Source organism: Daucus carota, chromosome 5 (assembly GCF_001625215.2).
Source record: "Daucus carota subsp. sativus chromosome 5, DH1 v3.0, whole genome shotgun sequence".
NCBI lineage: Eukaryota > Viridiplantae > Streptophyta > Magnoliopsida > Apiales > Apiaceae > Daucus > Daucus carota.
This window is the reverse complement of record NC_030385.2, coordinates 45,501,467-45,520,250: the sequence shown is the minus strand read 5'-3', so window position 1 is coordinate 45,520,250 and position 18,784 is coordinate 45,501,467. Positions and strand designations below refer to the sequence as shown.

General features: G+C 35.7%; 4 protein-coding genes across 4 annotated transcripts; all 4 read left to right on the top strand.

Annotated features, from left to right (window-relative positions):
* The first annotated feature begins 5,774 nt into the window (after positions 1 to 5,774).
* Positions 5,775 to 7,890, top strand: LOC108222352 (protein CUP-SHAPED COTYLEDON 2). Its single transcript, XM_017396272.2, has 3 exons — positions 5,775 to 6,112; positions 6,317 to 6,600; positions 7,167 to 7,890. The coding sequence occupies exons 1-3, from the start codon at positions 5,926 to 5,928 to the stop codon at positions 7,608 to 7,610; spliced, it is 915 nt and encodes a 304-aa protein (XP_017251761.1). The 5' UTR covers positions 5,775 to 5,925; the 3' UTR covers positions 7,611 to 7,890.
* Positions 7,891 to 9,322: 1,432 nt separating this feature from the next.
* Positions 9,323 to 11,746, top strand: LOC108219978 (small ribosomal subunit protein bS20c). The gene is made up of 3 exons (XM_017393588.2): positions 9,323 to 9,539; positions 9,618 to 9,787; positions 11,298 to 11,746. The coding sequence occupies exons 1-3, from the start codon at positions 9,380 to 9,382 to the stop codon at positions 11,526 to 11,528; spliced, it is 561 nt and encodes a 186-aa protein (XP_017249077.1). The 5' UTR covers positions 9,323 to 9,379; the 3' UTR covers positions 11,529 to 11,746.
* A 1,029-nt stretch (positions 11,747 to 12,775) lies between these two features.
* On the top strand, positions 12,776 to 15,498 carry LOC108223781 (DEAD-box ATP-dependent RNA helicase 42). Its single transcript, XM_017398200.2, has 3 exons — positions 12,776 to 13,021; positions 13,298 to 14,872; positions 14,995 to 15,498. The coding sequence occupies exons 1-3, from the start codon at positions 12,956 to 12,958 to the stop codon at positions 15,058 to 15,060; spliced, it is 1,707 nt and encodes a 568-aa protein (XP_017253689.1). The 5' UTR covers positions 12,776 to 12,955; the 3' UTR covers positions 15,061 to 15,498.
* Positions 15,499 to 16,284: 786 nt separating this feature from the next.
* On the top strand, positions 16,285 to 18,336 carry LOC108220892 (pentatricopeptide repeat-containing protein ELI1, chloroplastic). The gene has a single exon (XM_017394773.2). The coding sequence runs from the start codon at positions 16,487 to 16,489 to the stop codon at positions 18,116 to 18,118; it is 1,632 nt and encodes a 543-aa protein (XP_017250262.1). The 5' UTR covers positions 16,285 to 16,486; the 3' UTR covers positions 18,119 to 18,336.
* The last annotated feature ends 448 nt before the right edge of the window (positions 18,337 to 18,784 follow it).

Below are 18,784 nucleotides of genomic sequence, written 5' to 3'. Positions count from 1 at the left end.
TTTGTAAGAACCTATCACAGATTTTATAACAAATCTGCCCAAAATTATTATTTTTTATATTATAACTCAAAATATGAAAAAATCGAAATACTGCCGTAGTACCCATACAGTAAAATAGTTTTGAGCCCCACCTTTTTACTATCCAGCGTTGAGCAGTGCTGTCAAACAAACACTTTGTTATCAATATATACATTATTCATTTAACTTTCGTTGAAATATAAATATTTTCTATATTACAGCCTGTTTTAACTAGTATAATTGATTTTTTATGATATTCATATGCACCATTTAAAAAAAATATTATGGGATCATATTATTAATATTTATAATTCAAAGGGCCTCTTTTCAGTATTTTGCTGACAAAATTCAGTCTGAGCTCAACGGAAATGGGTCAATTTGTACAAATGTAAGATATTTTTTGTTTGAGAAGATATGTGTCCATTTCAACAAATTTAAGGGCTAAACTGTTAATAACCAAAACATAGAACACAAACCAAGAGGACATGAAAATAACTTCATGAAAGTTAACCCAATAGTACGGTTTGGGCCATTAGCTAAAGTATTTAGAAACGGGCCCTGCTAAGTGGATCGTGAATGATATTGGAGAAATAAGATATCAGTGTCCATCTTATAATTTAGAGAATGAGAATCGAAATCCCTAAAAATAACAGAGATAATTAAATCCATTTTTAGGTCAAAATCCTTGTATGCTCCAGTTTGATTCTTTAGAAAATTGTGAATCCAAACTCAAACTTCGTGTGCGATTATAATAATAATCTTGTTTAAATATAAATAAATATTATTTAAGAATTACACAACAGACCAGACTGGATAGTGATTTAGAGATGCACAAAACATCTGTTCGAGCCGGATCCAGATCGGGAAAAAAATCCGGATTTTTTCAAAACAAGTCAGGCTGGCTCATTTTAAATTATTTATTTAAGTATTTATGTTACTGATAATTTATAAATTATTAAAAAAATAAATTTGATGGATTATTTATTTTACTTTGGAATTGATCATTACTAAAAAAGAAAATTAACTAAAAATATAAATTCTATTGACTTCTAACTTTAATTATTTTTAAATTTAAATTGACTTTGATTTATTATATAAACACATATCTTCAGTTTATAATCGAAAATGACTTAAATTCCAGAGATACAAGCCCATGCAAATACGCTCCTGGAGACCTATATGGAAAGGAGTATAAGTTGTTTGGGGGCAATGAAACTGGGAAAAGGTACTCGTACACTTGGAAGAAGGCTTTGGCAAACTTGAAAAGATGCACAAGACAGGGAGGCAGTGAAAGAGAGAAAGGGACTGGTCGAAGAGATAGTTAATTTTGAGCTCTTGCTTGCTTGTCCATCATCTTTGCGAAAATGCATGAGCCGTCTGTCTTATTTTTACCAGCTTCTTCCTTTGCTTCGATCGTGACGGATGGATGTGATTGCTGAATTGATACATGCATGCATCATCTGTTTCCTTCTTTGATTAATTGTACGATTAATTAATTAATTGCATCTTCCTTTTGTAATTCGTTAAGCATCTGATTATTACAAGACGTGAGTGTTAGTTAATGTGATTAAGAATGTGTCTGCTTGTCCTGGTGTGGTCAGTTTCGGTTCTGAACTCATCATTTATGTGTTTCTCGGTTCCAAATGTTAGAATACGATTCTGATAATCACTTCTCCTAACTCCTTGAGGTTTTAAGAGAGTTGTTCACTTAACATGATATCAGAGCTTAAGCTCGCGGAAGAAAATGTTAGAATATGATCCTGATAAACTTCCTCCTAACACCTTGAAGTTCTAAAGAGAGTTGGTCACTCAACACCAAATATTCGAGTGATCGAGAATCGAATAAGTAATTTATATTTATGAAATAAAATTACTGAATTAGTATTTTGAAATATGTGGGAAGGTCCGTACATGCAGGTAATATGCACAAGTGTGAAACAAGATCTTGAAACAAGATCACCGACGTCCTATTGAAAAAGTGTATCTACAAAATTGAAATAAATTCAGACCGAATCTTTTATTCAGTTATTCAACTCTCGCGCAGTAACAACACGAAAGAAAACGAATATTGCTGCTTTTGCACTTTAGGCCATTAGGATATATAAATTCAAAAGTGTAATCGATTCAAATAAAAAAAGTTAATTGTTCGTAAAATGAGCAAGAAAGCTTATGCTTCTTAAAGCTTGTTAGATATTTCGGGAGCCTGTAACTCTTGGCTTATCAGCTCCCATTTTGAGGGTTGATACGCTGATTTGATGAAAAGGTTCAGGGCATTTTTACGACACAGGTGAGTCTTGTATACAGAAAATTATCGGTCAAAGCATTATTTACATATATATCACGTAACATTTTATTTTGTATTGAGTTGGGAGTCTTCACAGAAAATAATTAGAATAGTGACATGATCTTTGTACATTTTTTTCGGCCCACATCTTACTCTTAGAGGCGGATCTATGCTTACAACACTAGGGTATCGAGATTTTGATTCCGGTCACGGACCTCATCTTTGATTACCAAGTTCCTCCGTCAACAATTTGGTTACGGTACTAGAGATGAAAACACATAGGGTACTTTTGAGTATGTGCGCGACTACCACGCTGGGTAAATGATACCAAGTCACTACATAAAAAACCAAAAATCCATCAAAATAGCCAGCAGGCCCTTGTTCATTTGAAGCTTCAAGATCATGACATGCATGTTCCTTGAGAAACACGTATTACTAGGTTTAGTACTCCTCTGGCTCCCATTTCTTGTTCCTTTTCTCACATCTTTTCCTCACTGTTTTGGTGAACTGCCCATTTCAAATCTGTTTGTCTTTGTCTACAGTGAAAAACTTGCAGTAAATAATGCAGTGGTAACGTAAAGACTAAAGAGGTTGAGCAGCCGAGTTTCAGTAAATTTATCTGCTGCCCTCTTAAATGCAAATACTGCTTTCTACTGTATCAAATCAAAGTCTTCGGCTAACGACTTGTCATTCTGTTTCTTTAAGATATTGTATTTTCGGCAATGTTTTTTTAGTGTTATCATGCGAAAATCATAATTTTAGTAAACATTTCGAGGAACTTTCTAACTAGATGATTGTTGATTTCTTTCTTTCTGTTCTCAGACATCTGTATTTATAATCCTCGAAGGTATCTAGTCACTTTTTATTGTCAGCCCGAAAATTTAACGAAAACATTTTCTTCCTACTGGCTTTTTTGTCGAAAGGTTGAGTTTCATGAAGATTATATTTCTATACTGAAAATTTGGGAAACAGTTTATGCTCAACAAACAAAATATTATAAAAAATTATTATTATATATAAAACAGGTTGTGTTTCTGATATATATGGGGTCCACATGATCCATAACAATATGATGGTCTGTGCATAATTTTAATATTATAATAATAAGATCCATTTGTAAAGAATTTTGTGTTACACTAGTTATGATGAAAAAATATATGCCATTTTGGCTCGAGTAATTTATAAGCTCAAAACTAGTGAGGAAATTTAATCTTGAAAGTAAATATGTAAATAATTACACGTGCAGAATTATACTTCCTCGTCTATCTCATTTCCCTCATCTTCGTACCGACTTTTTTCCATTACTTTACACGTGTTTTAAAAGTTTTATGAAATACAGTTTTATAATTTGTTTTAAATTTTTTCTATTTTTAAATAAATATTAGATATTAAATTTTTATTCAAATGGCAAAAATTAAAACTATTTTATAATGATATTTTATAAAGGAAAATGCTTGATGCACATAATTGTGTACAAAAACATGTACATAATGACATTTGGCGGATTTTAATTGGATGGCCCCCCTGCATTTACACCAATCACCCCAATTAAAAACCACCACATCATTATGTACAAATTTTCTGTGCACAATTATGTGCATCTAGCACTACTCTTTTATAAATATCTTAGAATACATGTCGAACCTTCTATCTCGCCTTCTATTTCGTACTATATAATTTAATAAGACGGAATCAGTAGCTATTTCGTCGTAAAAACTCTCATTTGTTGCGGTTCTGCGACAGAACGGCGCTTCTAATTCTACTAGCGAGTCTAATTACTCCTATTTTTGTTTGTGTGATCGATTACGCAAAATCACAAAGATGAACGTTCTGAAACTCTGATTAGCTGACAAACAAGAAAAAATAAAAAACGAAGAAAAACAAAAGAAGTGAATCAGGCGGTAATGATAGGTGAATCAAATAGTACAGCGATATGGAGAGAGGGGCATGCAAGAGGAACGAGTAAAAATAGATGCATTTTGAAATGGACACCCTGTCTTTGTCCGTGGGATTATCTAATCTTTGTACTCTGCTGACATTTGAGATTTTTTCCAGCTTTCTTGATTTTTGCATCATTATTTCTCCAACTTACCCTCTCCGTAAATTAAAATAAACATTCCTATTGTTGGCCCTGCGAGAAGAGGGGGAATACCGCTATAATTCAATTATTTTAGAAAAATAAAGCTTTTTAGGGCTCCGTTCGTCTAGCAAATAATAATGTATAATTTCAGCTCCGACTATGCTTGATTAGGCCTGTCAATGGATCGGGTTCGTATCGGATCAGCATAAATCCATATCCATATCCATTTATTTTATCGGATTCGGATTTGGATCGGATCGGGACCCGATTTTTTACAAGCCGATCCATATCCGGATCCATTAGGATCACGGATCACGAATCGGATATCCGGATCCATTTAGTTTTTTTTAATTAGATTTAAAAATATTTTAAAAAAAAATCATGTCAGTGATTCTTAAAGGAAAGACGGGATGAAATGAGACAACGTGATCAAAGTAGCTTCTTACATTTTTATTCTATTAAAAATCACAAATTAAGAAGCAAAATACACAAAATGATAGAATTTTCAATATACCAATACTATTAGTATAACTTTACAACTCATTCATGTTAGTTAATTGATAGTTAATTTATAGGTATTACCATTGTTTGTTGTTATGAAAATAAATAACTCTTTAATTGTAAGAAAACAAGTTACTCATTTCAGAAGAGAAAACATTTAAATATCTAACTGAAAAAAAAACGTATTATTTATAAGATATATTTATAAGCGCTTTGGTTATTTCAATCTGAAATGAAAATCGAATGGAAAACAAAAATTCTCGATTTTCTAATTCTCGAGCCAGAAATTGAACTAAACTTTAATAAAATCGAAAATTTCAATTTAAAAAATTGGATTGACCGAATTGAATGGTTTCAGATAATTATATTGATCCCTAGTTCCCGGTTATACAACACCCCCGAGCCATGTAAAGGGATCATTGATCGGAATGGGCAAGAAAGGTAGCTAATAATTCAACCGAAAATGTTAAAATTGAATAAAAATCTTAGTTACATTTTGTTCCCTCCCGTTGATTTTCTTCGAGTACTGACAGGTGGGATCCCTGCCAATTTGTTCGCACACGCACGCATACTCAAAACAGAGGCAGAGCCCACTCCTCAGACACACTCATATCAGTACTTGTACACTTAATCATAAAATATTCACACACGTATGTCACCCTCTCTAATTATCTCTACCCTATACCTACCTAGCTACCCATATGGATGGATGCTATCATAAAGGGCCGCAGTACTCAGAGAGATAGACAGGGAGAGAGATAAGAGAGAGATGGAGAATGAGAGAGAGATCAGAAGAGGACAAGCCAGAAAGCACAAATTTTTCCAGCTAGCTGTTTTTTTCTAGTTTCTCTACTTTTTATTTACCCTCTTTTCCCACATTACACTCCACAGTCCACACACTTCACTCTTCTCTTTCCTACTCACACACCCCTCTCAATTTTCAGGCCATTATATATACATGCATTCACCACTCTTTTCTTATGCACAAGTGATAAGCAAGAGCTCTAGCTTTTTAAACAAAGTTCTTGGAGTTGTCTAGGAGATGGACCATTTCTACCAAAGTATGGAGAACAATGGGGATGCTCAGCTGCCTCCAGGCTTCAGATTTCACCCAACAGATGAGGAACTCATCACTTACTACCTCCTCAAGAAAGTCCTTGATCACAACTTCAGTAGCAGAGCCATTGCCCAAGTTGACCTCAACAAATGTGAACCATGGCACCTTCCTGGTAACTTACTAACTAACATAGTGAAGTTCACTTATTCAGTTTTTTTAATTGGTTAGACACGCACATCTGAGAGTCGAACTCCTGACCTCCCGTAAGGGGTACGAGAGCTCAACCACCGCACCAACACGTTGTCAGCATCTTTTGTTCAGTTTTTCTCTTTATTGTTGAATTATTTACAGTTGAGTTTGTTTTTTGTGAATGTAGAGAAAGCAAAGATGGGGGAGAAAGAGTGGTACTTTTACAGCTTGAGGGACAGGAAGTACCCAACAGGGTTGAGGACAAACAGGGCGACAGAAGCGGGGTACTGGAAGGCCACAGGGAAAGACAGGGAGATTTACAGCTCGAAGACTTCGTCTCTGGTGGGGATGAAGAAAACCCTAGTGTTCTACAGAGGCCGTGCTCCTAAAGGAGAGAAGACCAACTGGGTCATGCATGAGTTTCGCCTTGATGGCAAGCTTGCTTACCACTACCTCTCTACTACCTCTAAGGTACACATCCATATATTATTACTCAAGCTATCTCTGTATAAAATGCCTCATCATATGTCACTAGCGCACACAGAGAGAAATGGGGGAGAGGGAGAGGGAGAGATGGGGGGAGAGGGAGAGGGAGATAGTGAGAGAGAGAGAGAGAGAGATGGGGGAGAGGGAGAAGGAGAGAGAGAGAGAGAGATGGGGGGAGGGAGAAGGAGAGAGAGAGAGAGATGGGGGAGAGGGAGAGAGATCTTCAGAGTTACTGCACAAGCAAGGGCTAGGGACAGTATTTGTTACAGTTCTTAGCTAGGAACTAGGGTAATGTTGTTTCAGGTTTTATGTTACTATTAACATATCTAAAATGTGCATGTAAGCTAGAATCTGACCTAAATCAAATCTAAAGAGAAAATATCATGTTTTTTTTTAGCACTCTACACACCTACACTACTTGTAAATTCATCTTTACATAGTCATGTCAACTCAACATATCTACACATCCACAAACCTACTTTTTCCTAGAGCCACTCACAAATCTTTTTAACAATCCTCGCCACTCAACTAACATTAATCACATTTTTCAGGACGAGTGGGTCATCTCCCGGCTCTTCAAAAAAACCGGCGGCGCCACCGCCGGAGAAAAAAGACCAAGCTCCAGCATGAGCAGCCACTTTCACTCAGAAATCAGCTCATCTTCCTCCATCCCTTTCACACCACCTCCACCACCAGCAACAACAACTGATCACGTGATCACCTACGAGCACGTGCCCTGTTTCTCCAGTTCCGCCGCCCCCGGCGGCTTCAGCACTTACCACACCCTCTTCGACGGCGGCCTCCCTCCGCCGCTAATGGACCCCACCCCAATGCCGCCCTCCTCCACCTTCCCCAGCCTCAGATCACTAGAAGAGAATCTCCACCAGCCCAGCTTCTTCTTCCCGCCGGTCAACTACGACAACTTCCCGGCGATGGAGACACCGAAGCCGGGACTCACTGAACTCGACTGCATTTGGAGACCCTCGTTTAATTAATTAATTAATTAATAATCATCTTTCTCTGATTACTTTAAAAAAGACTGTGGCTCTGTTAGTCTGTCAGTACTTTAAGATATGCATGCATGTATTAGGTAAGTACTAAGATTATGATCATGTTTTTAATCAAATTGTCCTTCGGACAAATGTATTAACCGGTTATAACCGTTCGTTATAAATGTAAGATGAGTAAGTGCAGTGTGCAGGGCACAGAGTTGTACGATTTGCATGCATGTATGATAAGAGTTAGACGCGATGGCTATATGGTATGAGGATTTGAAGTTAATGTTTCTGAGTTGTATTCATTATTTCATGATTTTGTCGGTTGCAGGTTTATTTACATTCTCTTATCATCGGGATTCAGAGCAAAACATATCCCAATTGTCTGATTGTGTATGTAATGTACGGGCTTTATATTTTGCCCAACTATAAACTATGGCATTCACAACTATAAACTTTAACTTAAATGCTAGCTATTCATAACGAGTTTAATTAAAGGAAAATGTTAAGATATTCAAAAATTATTCTCAATTCTTTTTCTCAAATCTTATTTGATAATATTTGCTTAGTTTTATTCATAGACCTTTGTATGCATATAAATAATTTTATGAGATAGATAACATTATTCTTGCTAAAAAAACTCAAACAACTTGTGCCATGAAGAAGAGAACAAGCAATTGAGTATAAACTACTTGTAATTTCAAACCATTTGAAACATTTGTGGTGTGTATGCTAAGCGCAAGAAACGAAAAAGAAAGATAATTCGGACCCAAGTCATGAGCTTAACGATGTAATGACATTCCCTTGAGTGGATGTTCTTTGTGCAGTTTATCATGTGCATAAATGTTACTAGGAAGTTGGAATTTTTCTCCCGTGGTTAAAAAATGGGCATATGCTTGTTGTGTCGTTTCTTTGAAGAAATTAAAATATTTTTAATAATCTATCGTGTCAAAATAATTAAAATAATTTTAGAGAATATTTGAAGAGATAGATAGAAAAATTGAGAATACTAATTTTTTATCTTTACAAACATTTAATTTTTAAAAATAAATAATTTATTTCTATATATAAAATTTATGAAATATTATATACTAAAAAGTATTATGTTAATATCATCAAAGACATATCAAACACGCACAATAATTCTTTCATCCATATCGATATATCTAAAAAGTTTTTCTCAATAGACTTATATTTTTATAAATTTAATATTTTTATTTTAAAAAATTCAAAAACAAGTGAAAATTAAACATAAAATCTTGAGAAAATAAACATCTAAAATTATATTATATATTACACCTAAAAGAATATTACAATAATTAATTATCTCTCTGTCCTACTCAATTGTATACGTTTCTTTTTCACTACTCGGCACGCACGCTTTTTAAAACTCTTATAAAACAGGTTCTACAACTTATTTTTTTTAATTTTTTTTATAAAATATAAATATTATATTTTTATTAAAAAAATCTTAAAAATAATTTATAAAATTATATTATATCAAAGTATTAAAATGTGTGTCGCCCCCCACCCAATGTATACCGTTGACTAGGACGCACGCAGTATCAAATTAATAAAAAGAATTACTATCTCGATTTCCTAAAAAAAACATATTCTCGTCTAACCAGGTCCGGATCCGGATCCGGATCCGGGCGCCACATCCGACCCGAAACACAACTCCATCATCTACTGTAAAATGTAGATAAGATGAGGCAATGAACACAATATAACACCAAGAAACAGCACCAATCAAAGGGTTCAACTCAAAAATGGCAGTAGCAGCACAGTGCCTCTCATCTTCTTGCTGGACCATTTCCTCAAAGATTCAATCTTTATCACTCAACACCACCAAAACTCACCCCAATTCTTGTGCTTCATTTAGGCCTCTTGGGTTTTCATCCAACACTTCTTTCAATGCTTTCTCCACAGGTACTTGAAAAATCTCATTTTTTGCTGACCCATTTTACTTATAAGTATTTTAGCATTTGGGTTTTTGAATTTGTGCAGGTTTTGTGTCTATAAGGCCTGTTAAGAGGCAAACTGGGCAGCTGATTGTGTGTGAAGCTGCTGGGCCTACCAAGAAGGCTGATTCAGCTGCTAAGAGAGCGAGGCAGTCTGAGAAGAGGAGGATTTATCATAAAGCCCACAAGTCAGAAGTTCGAACCCGAATGAAGAAGGTGGTTTTTTCTTGATTTTGCCTAAATTAAATTTTGTTTGCAAGTAATGTGTTTTTGTATTCCTTGAATTAGCTTAATTCTTGAAAATTTCATTGCAATTTGGTGTGTTTGTGTATGATTAAGTTGTGGATGTTTAGAGTTGAAGTGTTTCCGGCTAATGTGATTGCTTTATGGTTAACAAACTTCGCTAAATGTTTGTTAGGATAAATATTGTGTGGAGGTTTAGGTTTAGCTCAATGTTCTCGTAATCTCGAGTTTGATATGTTATTGACATTAGGCCTTATTGGTTTCTCGTATATTAATTTGTATTGTTATTTATAGTTGTTAAAATTGTGGGATGTTGTCTCAGTTCTTATGCATTTTTCCATCATAGAGTTTTCAAGTACCACCAAATTTAAAATTGACACTGTTAGATCATTTGATTGGTTGTATACTCACTTATATCTGTCTTGATACATATTTGTGCATGGCATTGAGTTCATTTAAAAACACCTTGATGGAAATTGGATAAGAGGGTTATTTCACTGAAAGAACCTAAACTATCACTGTTACTTTTGGTATCTTAGTTTAGAGTAAATCTATGCTATGTGTGAAGTTACAGCGTTTCAGTACAACTACTTGTGTTGCTGCACTATTGTTTTCATAATGTTGCTTGGTAAAAGACTTAAAGGTATTTTCACTTGTCGGTCACATGTATAGGATAAATGCCAATAAATTTGAAAGGAAAGGTGCCGATGTTCAATTCAATTGAATGGAGTACACAGCTCATGAAGAATATGCACCTTTGATTTGTCCCTTTGAACAATTAGTTCTTTCTTTTTCTTTTTTTAGCTAAATAAAAAACAACTTTTCATCTGAATTTCGCCCTCATTCGGTTTCATCGTGTTGATTTGTCATTGAGTGAAACAAATTCGCAAGAAGCTGAAAGATGATCTGTTCCATCTTCCACTGGCCAGATAAATGAGAGTAAAGTATATTCCAAAACCAACACTTGCCTTTATTGATGTAGTTACAAAACCAGTGGTCGCCTTTTTTGATGTTCTGCCACTGGTAAAAGTGATGTTGATTTTGGTCTATGCTAAGGAAGTAAGGAACGACGAGCTTCTTGGTTGCTTTCCGTAAATGCCCATCTTGAAATGTTATTATAAATAAAGTGTTGCAGTATTGTTGAGGACTTGAGGTCAAATATCATTTTATATGATATTATACCTTGCTCACTTGCTCCTGATGCAGCCACATGTTTTTTTTTTTGGCAAAATTTAATTTCAGTGAGTAAGAGAAACACATTTTTCCTTAACATACTTTAGGCTAATATTTCATTGCAAGCTTATATTTGTGGTTGGTATGTACTGCAATAACTTTGGGGGATTTCTTCTCATCTGACGTTAGTTTCTCGCTGGGACCAATTGCTGGAAGAACATACACTTGAAGTAGATGTATGCAAGGATGAACAAGTAATTAACAAATAAGTAAGTTTTTTGATTTTTGATTTGCAATTTCTTTTGTTCAGGTTCTGGAATCTCTTGAGGTGCTCAGAAAGAAAACTGATGCACAAGCGGAGGAAGTTATCACCATTGAGAAGTTGATTGCAGAAGCTTATTCAGTGATCGATAAAGCAGTGAAAGTTGGTACCTTGCACAGGAACACTGGAGCAAGAAGGAAGTCTAGGCTTGCGAGAAGAAAGAAAGCTGTTGAAATACACCATGGTTGGTATACACCATCTCCAGAGCTTACTGCCTAAATGAACTTGATTTTAAATATGTCTTTTTGTAATTGTTTTAGAGATGTTTCCAGCATATTACTCCCGAATTTCCTTACCCAGCTAGTGTGGTCCTAATCTATTTAATTATTGGTGGCTTATTATCAACAATGTCCTTGTAAAGCCGGTTATTTCCATGAAATGACTGTTAAATTCAGTTGTGAGAAACATAATTTTTGTTATGGCATATTCTTCTTCTCTGTGTTTTTTTGCCAGAAAAGAAATTTCTGGGCATTTAATGTTTATTTAGTTGTGTAGTTTTCAGGCGACGGGCTTGATCTGAGAAGAAGTTAACATGATATAAAGCCCTTATGTTTTGTTATCTGGTTAGCACGAATAGGGCATGACCTGAGGAAAACTGACATGCTTTTGATCAATAAATCAATGGTTCTTTGTTGGTTAGCTCCAATATGGACGAGAATAAAAGAAGTTGACGTGATTATGAACAAATAAAACTTCATCTCTTCAGGTCTGTAAATTGCACTGGAGTAGCTTGTGTTGGCCACTGTTTCAGTATCTTACAGTAATATAGTGTTTTGAATGTTCTTGCTTTGTAAGCCACAGAAAGGCAGAAACACTACCTTTCTTCCCGTTGTATATGCAGTGCATCCTTCTGTCTTTCCCTTGTCAAAAAGACCATGAAACATGATTGCACTTCAAGCATTTTACAACCAGGGGCTAAACTTACCCGCACTTGTTAATCAGCACTTTGTCGTTTTCACAACCGATACCAGATAATTCAACAAGCACTTGTTGTTTTCACATAAATTAGAATATCAATTATAACATGGAAAACATTAATATCTTCATATATGTTGATTATAAATAGGTTTTTTCTTTAAAATATCGAAATTATAAAAGTTATTACAAAAAATACGATACAATTTAATTTGCAACAAACACAATAACATGAAAACTAACCATAAATTACCTATATTCGGTGTTATAGAAATCGGGAATCGGCGTTAATCCGTTGAGCTACCGATTTAGGATTAATGAAAAATCGGAAATTAATTGGAATGAAAATCAGATGTATTTAAAATCTTAAAATATTATTTATTATTTAGTTATTATTGTATTGATTATTTATTAACAAATATATTTATATTTATTATTTTAGAACACAGACTATACTGCTAACTTCAATTACCCGGTATTTTTACAAACAAATACTTTTACAAATTTCCCTTTAAAATATATAATCGGGTCACAGATCCATACTTTCCCCCAAAATCCAAATCTCAAAATTTATCGAGCACACATATGTACACGCACTATAAATATAGTGGATTACTCTGTTGGCTCTTGTAGAAGTTTGGATTGTATTTGGTGAGCAACCTTTCTCTCCCCTCTCCCTCTCTCTCTGTCTCTCTCTGCAGGTGAATTAGGTTAAAGAAATAGAAGATCAAATGGGTCGAACTGCTTCTTCAAAACACAAATCTTCAAACAAGAAAAAATCCAAACTTTCCTCTCAGGTACTCTTAATTACTCTCTCTATTTCATCAATTTAGTTCAATTTGATTGTTTCATCATTCTTGCTGCTTTATTTTATTGTTTTAATGATTGAATCTCTTTAATGTAAGGTTCATATTGAAATTATACTAATTGGGGCAAATATTAGGATCAAGATTCAATTTTTATACCAGTACTCAACAAGTTTCAATGTTCTTGATTATAGTGTATGATAGATTGATGAAGTACTAATGGGTTTTGTGTCAAACTAATTTTTAATGTATGGGTTTTGTGGTTAGACCCGAAGGAAGAAGACGAGTAAAAGAAATAAATCGAAGAGGGTTTATAGCGATGATTCTGTTTCTTCGGATTCTGATGAGTCGTTGAGGTCTGTGTCTGTATCGTTGTCTGATAGTGAGGATGGTGATATTGGCAGAAAGGGACGGTCTCGCGCGAGAGGTAAGGTGAAGGGTAGTAAGAAGAGGGTTCGAAGAAGCTCTTCTAGTGATGATAGCAGTGTAGATGTTAAGGTGAGGAAACATTCAAAAAGAATTGGGGATTCTAAGGTTAGGAAGAGAACACATAAGAAGAAGAAGAAGAAGATTAGGAGAAAAGTCAGTGTTAGTTCTTCGAGCAGTGATTCGGGAATTGTGAGGACTCGTCGTCATGACAGTTCTAGTGGTACGGAGGAGAGTGAACATGAGAGGAAGAGGGGAAGGTCTAGGAAGAGGAAAAGCGACAGAACAAGTTCAGGTAAACTTGGATCTAAAAAGAGTAGATTGAGGTCTAGGAGTTATTCTTCAGGCAGCCGTTATAGTAATAACAGTGATGATGTGATTAAGGATAATGTGGCAAGTGAGATTGATCAGAACAGGGAAATAGTTGCGAGTGAGATTTTGCCAAGGCGTTTAAAATCAATTATTACTGTTGTACGACCACAATATGAAGAAGAAGCAAGTGGACAGGATAAGGATGAAAACAAAGAAGAGATTTTTTACGATCAGGATGATTACCCTTCCTGCAGAAGCAATGACAGTAACGATGGGGGTAAGAGGGACTTGGCACACAAATCTTACGATGGATCTGAGAAGGAAAGAGCTGAAGATATGGTGGGACAAGAAGATTTTTCTTATGAACTTGTAGCAAATGAGTCTAAATTAAGTAGCATAGATAGGATTGATCAATCTTATAGAGCGTCAATAGAACATCCCGGTAATAAAAATGAGATTGATACATCTACTCCCATTGGAGGATTTGGCAGTGAGGATCTAGAGACAATCTTGAGGCAAAAGGCTCTAGAGAATCTTATGAGGTTTCGAGGTCCTCAGAAAAATGCAAAACCGACATCTTATCACGAATATGAGACCGAGAGAAATGTTAAATCATTCGCTGCAAAGGCTGATGATGTTCAAAACAAGTCATCTAAGCAGGATCCCACGATTGGAGTTGGTGAAACTGGAGGAAAGAATCAGCAGAATAGGCAGACACTGAGGACAAATTCGTCTCGTTTTGTGCAGACTGAGGATATGAAGGTGGATGGAAGAGAAATTGAAATTGAAATTAGCACAGCCAAACCGATGGAACAACCGCCAGAAAGTAGCCTGGAGAAACTGCCACAATCACCTGTGTCTGCAAATGTACGGGGAACGTCTGTTATACACAAGAGTGCCGCTGAAAAGGCTGAAACTGTAGCCGGGAGTATTGTTAATAATGAGAATGTAGGAGCTAATGATGCCTCTCATGTGGTTCCAGAATCTTCTTGTAGTAAACCAATATCTGATGAACATAACTCTAAACAATGCCAAGAAGAATCCAAAGGCAACTCATTTGAACAGAAAACTATGTCTGTGATGAGAGGTGGTGAAATGGTGCAGGTGACGGCTATTTAATATACATTGTGGAGGATATAAAATTTTACAGTTGTGAATACTAAGCTAAAACTGGTTTTAATCTGCAATTGTTTAATAAATTGACTTTATCTGCTTCTTTTGATCAGGTGAGCTACAAGGTCTACATTCCAAATAAAGCCCCTGCTCTAGCTAGAAGGAAACTCCAGCGATGACTAATATGCTTCTGGTGGTAACGGGCACCATTTTTGTATACATGTGATTCTATCCCAGTATAGACAGGACAGAAGCTGTCATTGGCCTTTTGCTGTCCCCATGAAGATAGATAAATCTATCTGTACAAACTGAAAGCTGCTCGTAGGGAAGTTCTGAAGTAGGGTATGTCAAAAACATGGAGAAAATGGAAAAATACGCGGCTCTTGCTTTGCAAATAATAAAATGTATTAAGATTATTCGGGAAATACAATATACAATTTTGCTTACCCATTCCCCAAGCAGTTGTTTTGCTCCATTTCAATGTTGTTAACTTGAGCCGCAGTTGGATATTATGCTATACGAAGTAACCCTCTAGTATAGAATTCTTTGTTAAGCAATTTTAACAGCATGTAGCATATGGCATGTAGGTTTTATATGGATGTATCTTTTATCAAACATCTGCAGTAGGTGTTATATTGTTACTTGAAGGATCTAGCAAACATCTGCATCAGTGACAAATGATTTGGTGAAGCTCTTTCAACCACAATAAGTACGTGGCTGGTGGTTTGATGACACTATTGGGCACGAGTACTCTTATATTAAGACTTTCATAAAATATAATTTTATAATTTATTTAATTTTTTTTACTTGATTAAAACAATAATGTTTAAATTTTTATCTAGAAAAAAATTATAAAAATAAAATTTAAAACTATATTTAATAAAAAGTTTAAAATATGTGTTAGATAATGAAAATCTGATAATATCGAATGAGATGGAGGGAGTACCATAAAAATGATATATAAATCAAAAAATAATAATTAATTTTCATCCCAAATCTTACATGAAATATTGTGATTTGTTGAAAATAAAAAAAAGATTAATGAAATTGACTCATGCATCAAATTTAATAATTTCAATAGAAACCTTGTCAAAAAACATTAATATAGAAATGTCCCAAAATAGTAATCCACCTCCAATGGCGGCAAAAAGTAAGAAAAACTTAAAAGTCAGTTAAAAGTTATTTACATAATTTATAAGAGCAAGTCCAATGGTGAGCTAAAAATAGGTGTAGCTATTGCTATAATATAGCACCAAAAAGTGGTTTTTAGTGCTAAAATAATATCACATCTCTAATGGTTGGTGCTATATCTTGTGCCAAATGAATATATGTGCATTCATGTACTTGAATAAGTTGAGATATAAATCTATTTTTTATTCATTTCCCTCCACTTTTTTACTTTTTGATGAAGTGGCAATTATAGCTATTGCTATAGTTTGTGCTAAATATAGCACCAACTATAGCAATATGCTATTTTAGCACCAAGTTTAGCACACCATTGAAGTTGAAATTTTTTGATTTAGAGCTATAATATAGATATAGCACAAGATATAGCTCACCGTTGGACTTGCTCTAAGCAAGTGAAAGCCAAAAGGGCGCCAAACCATGTCTTCACTTGCTACATTCTGCACCGCTCCACCACCGCAATCATCCACCGTAAAGCACCACCACAATCATTTATCTCCGGCCAGACTTGCCACATTAATCGACAACTCGAAAACGATAAAACAGCTCTTCCAAATCCACGCTTATCTACTCCGAAACAGCCTCGAAACTCATCCAATTTTAAACTTGAAGCTTCAGCGCTCTTACTCTTTACTCGGGCGCCTCGATTACTCGAGCACATTGTTTCATCGCACTCTTGATCGTGATGTATTTTTCTACACTAGTATTATTCTTTCCCACAACAATGAGAATTTGCATTGGCAAGCAATGGGTTTGTATGTCGAAATGTTGTCGAAAAAAATTGAGCCCAATGCCTTCACATTCTCCGCAATGCTGAAGAATTCGCCAATTGTAACTGCAAGAGGGCTACACGGGCAAGCAATTAAGATGGGGTGTGAGATGAATTCTTACGTCAGAACTGGTTTGATTGATGTTTACGCGAGGGGAGGCGAGGTGGAGCTTGCGGGCCAACTGTTTGATAAAATGCCTGAGAGGAGTTTGGTTTCATTAACTACGATGATGACTGGTTTAGCAAAGAATGGGGATGTTGATGGCGCGAGGGCGGTGTTTGAGGGAATGGGGGAAAGGGATGTGGTGTGTTGGAATGTGATGATTGACGCGTATGTTCAACATGGGAGGGCTAATGAGGCTTTGGTTCTGTTCAGGGAAATGTTGTCTGGTGATGTTTGTCCTGATGGAGTTACTTTGGTGGCGGTTTTTTCTGCTTGCGGGCAGCTTGGAGCTCTGGAATCGGGGAGGTGGGTTCATGGTTATATGAAGAATAGACGTGTTCGGATGAATGTTCATGTTGGGGCGGCTTTGGTAGATATGTATAGCAAATGTGGTAGTTGGGAGGACGCTCGATTGGTTTTTGATGAGATCAAGTCGAAAGATATAGTTGTGTGGAACGCGATGATTTCTGGATACGCGATGAATGGGTTGAGCAGAGAAGCGTTGCAGCTTTTTAGTGAAATGCGTCAGCTGAGTGTGCATCCTACAGAGATTACCTTCATCGGACTTTTAAGTGTTTGTGCCCATGCTGGTTTGGTACGCGAAGGATCTGAAATTTTCCGGTCAATGAGGAAGGAATATGGAATTGAACCTAGAATCGAGCATTATGGATGTATGATCAATCTTTTAGGTCGGCTTGGGCACCTTAATGAAGCGTTTAAGCTTGTCAAGGCCATGACCATGAGTATCGCTACCAGGCCGGATCAGATCATTTGGAGAACATTACTCGACGCTTGTAGACTCCACGGAGACAGTGATCTGGGAGAGGATATCATAAAATTCTACACTGATCAGAATCCTGCAAGTTCAGGCGCGTTCATACTTCTTTCAAATATTTATGCCGCGAAACGCAATTGGAATGGTGCGAAAAGGGTGAGAACAATGATGAAAGACACGGGGATACAAAAGGAACCTGGTTGTAGCTCAATTGAAGTGAATAACACTGTGCATGAATTCCTTGCCGGAGATGCAAAACACCCCAAGAGGAAAGAAATCTATTTGATGCTGGAGGAACTGAATAGATGTCTCAGGGATTATGGCAATGACGCGCAACAAACTTAGGCCCGTCATTATACTCTCTCCATCCCATTTTACATATCTCTTTTAGAAAAATTATGCATCTTAAAAAATATTAGCTAAGTACTCCCTCCGTCCCAGCAGGAAGCTTACGTACACTGTTTGCACGCATTTTGAGGCTCTCGTAAAGTATAGTTCTATAATGTATTTTTAATTTTTTCATTTTTTGAATAAAAGTTTAAACGTCAAACTTTTTTTCGGAATTTTTTTCAAAAATAAATATATAATGTAAGTATACTTTATAGGAGCATTAAAATGCGTGCCAAAAAGTAACGTAAAGAACCTGGTGGGACGGAGGGAGTATATAATTATCTTGTCTATCCTTGATAATTGAACTAAATTAAATTATATTGTGAATATATGTATATTAGTCAAATATTGAAAATTGTGCGCGGGATTCCAGAAGAGATATGTAAAATAGGACAGAAGGAGGATTGTCTAGACCGCGAAGGAGCCGGACTTTTAGAAGTTTGTATTTGCTTGCCCTGTGTGTTTGAGCTTTTCAAATGCTCCACATATTATCCGGGTTGATAAGTTCCAAGAAGATACCCATTTTGTGAAATCAAGAAAAGTGGTGGGATTTGCATTCGTTGGAATGTTTCTGTACATATCCGTCCCGAAAAATACTGAAAATTGTAATGTATTTAGTTT